Raw genomic sequence first — 3,903 nt, forward strand, 5'->3', positions numbered from 1 at the left:
TTATTTTACACTTTAGTAATGGTAGTACTTTAAAGTTATTTTATTTGAGTTAGTTCTCAAGGAAATGTTTATACTTTTTTTGTTTTTCGTCTTTATTCTATTTTATTTCATTTAAAGGAATAGTTCACCCAAAAAGAAAAATTTTCTCACCCTCAGGCCATCTAAGGTGTACTGTTTCCCTTTCAGAGCAGATTTGTAGATATTTAGCATTACACCACTTGCTCACCAATGTATTCTCTGCAGTGAATGGGTGCCGACCAGANACACAGCTGTTCAATTCACTTTAACCATTGCTTCTGCCCAAGACACTGTGACAATGACAATAACTGTCTAAATAACAAAGTGTCTAAATACTTTTTGAGACCTTTGTAAGTACCGAGCAGGTTCACGGAGGATATGACTAATGATGGAATTTGCACCTAAGAGCCCATCTGTAATGCTTTACTGTGTGTCTGATCAAAACATGTCTAAACATACTACAACTGTTAACATTTTAAAGGGGCTTGGAGCTGGAAAAATGAACTCCTCTTTAAACCTCTCGTAAACACCCTTGATTCTCCCGTAGAGCTGCTGGGTATCCAGGACTTGTCCCAACCAGACTATGGGGACCCAGTGAAGCAGTGTACCGGTGACGTGCCTGTGTTCTGGGCCTGTGGGATCACCGGTGTTGAAGCTGTACAGAGCTGCAGTAAGGTTTCCACCAAAAATGAAGTTGTGGTGTTCGGTGCCGCTAGTTGAGTAGACATTGCACACTTCACCTTTTAAGATTTAATGTCACTGGGTTTTCAGTACACTTGGGGTTTTGTTTCTTTTTAATGTTATTTTTGCGGCATTCGCTGATCATTTTTATGCAGCGTGTAGGAGAAGAACTGCATGTTGACCTTTTGTTTTTGAATGTTGCAGAGCCCTCTCTGGCATTCACGCACTCTCCTGGCTGCATGTTCATCACAGATCAAAAGGCGGAAACCATTTCGCCCCGAACTCTTGAGCCAGCGCAATGCCCTTTGAGTTTCTGCATTTCCCAGAATCCTCAGCATTACAGTATTGCTAGCAAAAGAGCTGTTCAACAAATTCGAGCCATTGAGGAGCTTGTTGTTGAAGACCCAGGTATGAAGCAGCACGATTCTGACCACCTAAAAATAAAGAGATGCAAAGTATAATGCGTTTATATTTTCTGTTTATGTATATAAATGTGTGTAATATTTTTAATGTAAAATAGGTAATACATATAAAAACGTCTAGAAAAGTTTTGGATTCAAGATTATTATTATTATTATTATTATACAAAATAATGACTTATTTAATAAGAATAAAAACACTAAACAAAACTAAAACCTAAAAATACACCAGAAAAAAAAAATACTCTCATCATCAATCTTTTTCTTAAATCTGTATATGGCTTGGGATAAATTTTAAAAGAAACCATTTCATCTTTCTGGTGACACAATATTTACTAGTACTATAAAAGTTACTTCCAATAATGTCCCTGGAAGCATGAATTTCTCAACATTGTAAACTCCAAGTACCCATCCATATTTTTTTTTTACTTGCATAATTTCTATTACAATGCGAAAAAGATCTGTTGCTAGTTCCGTTTCATCATGCCTTGACATCAGTGTAAACTGGTTTGTCTACAGGTTCGAGAGGTATCCGGGCCCTGTTCTTGCAGGATGAGCTCCTGAAGGCCAGTCTCTCTCTGTCCCATTCCTCCTCTGTCCTCATCACCACTGGTTTTCCCACACACTACATGCACAACCCCCCTGAAGAGACTGATGGCCCGCCCGGGGCCATCGCCATGGCAGCCATGCTTCAAGCGCTCCGCAAAGAGGTGGTCATCGTGACGGATGAGCGTGCTTTGGAGATGAATCAGCACATCGTGCAGGATGCTGTGAAGAAAGGTGCCTTAATTGTTGCTGATTTAGTGTTTTTTTAAATATATTTTTCAGTTGTGCTACTCGGACGTGATGAAGCCACATGCAAATTGAGATTTTAGGGGTCTGGTTAGTTCAGGGTCTTACTGTACCATGATGTGTGTGTGTGTGTGTTCACTAACAGGTGTGATAAAGACCGCTGTGCCAGTAATAAGTTTCCAGAGTAATGGCCCTGACTCAGCACTTCACTTCCTGTGCCGTGATGGAGATCCCACTAAGCCCAGGTGTAATGCAGTTCGATCTCATTTTCCATCAACTCTTCTTTCTCTTGTGCTGCATCCCAATTTGCCCACCTACTTTCTTATCCCCTAAAAGTACATCTTTTTTAATAAAGAAAAAGTACATACTTTTCATGTAACAGAATGGTACACAGGTTTTGGGATGTATTCATCATAATTGCTTCATTTCAATTACATTTACTTTACATTTAATTACATGAACTGTCCTCATGTGTCTGCATAATGATGCATTTAAAAGTTAATGGCCAAATATATCCTTTTATAAAGGTTTTTCAGTGTTCGCAATGTTCACGCTTGAGAATTTGTGTCAGCCAATCAGATTTAAGCATTCAACATGATACAATTTTGTATAATGGCTGCTAAACTGTATAACTGATTGTCGGTAGTTTCATGTATCTCACCAATCTGTGGCCTCTTTTCCATCTCAAATCAATATTTCATGGCCATTTATGTAGTTATTCAGTCATTAGCTGTAAAATCAGATGGATAATGTACAGTCAGCCAATCATTATCATAAAATAATTCATTTCAGGGTGATGTTGAGGTTTATTTTGTGATAATGACTGTGCATTATTCCTTACTTAATGTATTATTTAAGGAATATTCCGGATTTCGACAGCATTTGTGGCATAATAATTACCACAAAAAAAATTGACTTGAGGTTACAGTGAAATGCGGTTTTATAATTATGCAGCTCTTATCGCTAAACTTTTGAAATAGTGAGTATTTTAATGTTCCTAAATAGGCTCCATTGGTTTTCATTGATTGTAAGTGCTGCAGTATATTGCTTTTAAAGATAATAATGGATATGGAAATCAATATACAACGCTATATCACAAAAGCTGTCAATTGAGCTAAACTTTTACTGACTTGTTAACATCTCTTTCTTTAAATGCATGGAAATATTACGTAATTCTATAAATGCAAGGTTGATGGGCGTTCGTGCGTTTTATGCATTCAGAAAATGTATACGTGCTAGACCGCAGCAGAAAGACCATGCTGTTCCCAGCACAGCTCATGTCTCGTTTTTTCACGATTAACTGAAATTCTGTATACTAAAAAGGTTTGACCACTTGGTGGCAATAGAACGCAGCGGCCGGGCTACCGACGGGAACTACTACAACATGAGGGGGGTGAACATCAAGCATTTAGTCGACCCAATAGATGACCTCTTTACCACTGCCGGCAATATCGCTGGTATCACTACTACAGGTAACAAGAGCTTCAACACGCCAAAACACTGTGATTAACTTACTAGCAAACGTTACTGTGGAATATAAATAGAAGTATATTTTGATTGAGGTTTTATCTAGACCCTCTCTGATATAGTCCGTGTCCTAATCTTCTTTAACGATCGCAATCGATGCTTGAATCGCCAACTTTTTCCCAATTAACGATAAGTTCGGTTGGCATCAGGGAGCGGTTTAATGAGATCTGTCACCTCTTTGGAACAGGATTAATTGTGTGTGTGTGTGTGTGTGTGTGNAAGTCAAAGCAGCAGTTAAAGCATACATGCCTAATGGAAATCTGATTGCGTGTGACGTGTCTGCTGATTTTGCCATTACAGCAGGTAAGCGCATCTCACACAGAGGTGGCATAATGTGCATACATGCTTCCTGTCTGCTGGGGAAAAAAAGCACACTGCACCTAAATACAGCCTATGTGGTCACAAAGTGGTACTGAGTTTCACACCTAGCGTGAACGACTAGTTTCTCAAGGGGGCTTAAAAAAAA

General features: G+C 38.8%; 1 protein-coding gene and 1 pseudogene across 3 annotated transcripts in view; both read left to right on the plus strand.

The window, feature by feature from the left end:
* The window catches only part of LOC122361911 (D-glutamate cyclase, mitochondrial-like), a 6,943-nt gene extending 3,325 nt beyond the window's left edge, over positions 1-3,618 (plus strand). The window contains exons 6-10 of one of the 3 annotated variants that reach the window (XM_043263109.1): positions 566-688; positions 904-1,107; positions 1,638-1,898; positions 2,056-2,155; positions 3,234-3,614. In XM_043263109.1, coding sequence (XP_043119044.1) covers positions 566-688; positions 904-1,107; positions 1,638-1,898; positions 2,056-2,155; positions 3,234-3,420 — 875 coding nt within the window. In that variant the 3' untranslated portion in view covers positions 3,421-3,614. Of the gene's footprint in view, positions 1-565; positions 689-903; positions 1,108-1,637; positions 1,899-2,055; positions 2,156-3,233 lie in introns of all 3 variants that reach the window. The other 2 variants (XM_043263110.1, XM_043263108.1) reach the window with 2 other exon arrangements.
* Positions 3,619-3,682: 64 nt separating this feature from the next.
* Positions 3,683-3,903, plus strand: part of LOC122362004 — a 50,689-nt pseudogene continuing 50,468 nt past the window's right edge.

The sequence above is a fragment of the Puntigrus tetrazona genome, chromosome 17, assembly GCF_018831695.1.
Source record: "Puntigrus tetrazona isolate hp1 chromosome 17, ASM1883169v1, whole genome shotgun sequence".
NCBI lineage: Eukaryota > Metazoa > Chordata > Actinopteri > Cypriniformes > Cyprinidae > Puntigrus > Puntigrus tetrazona.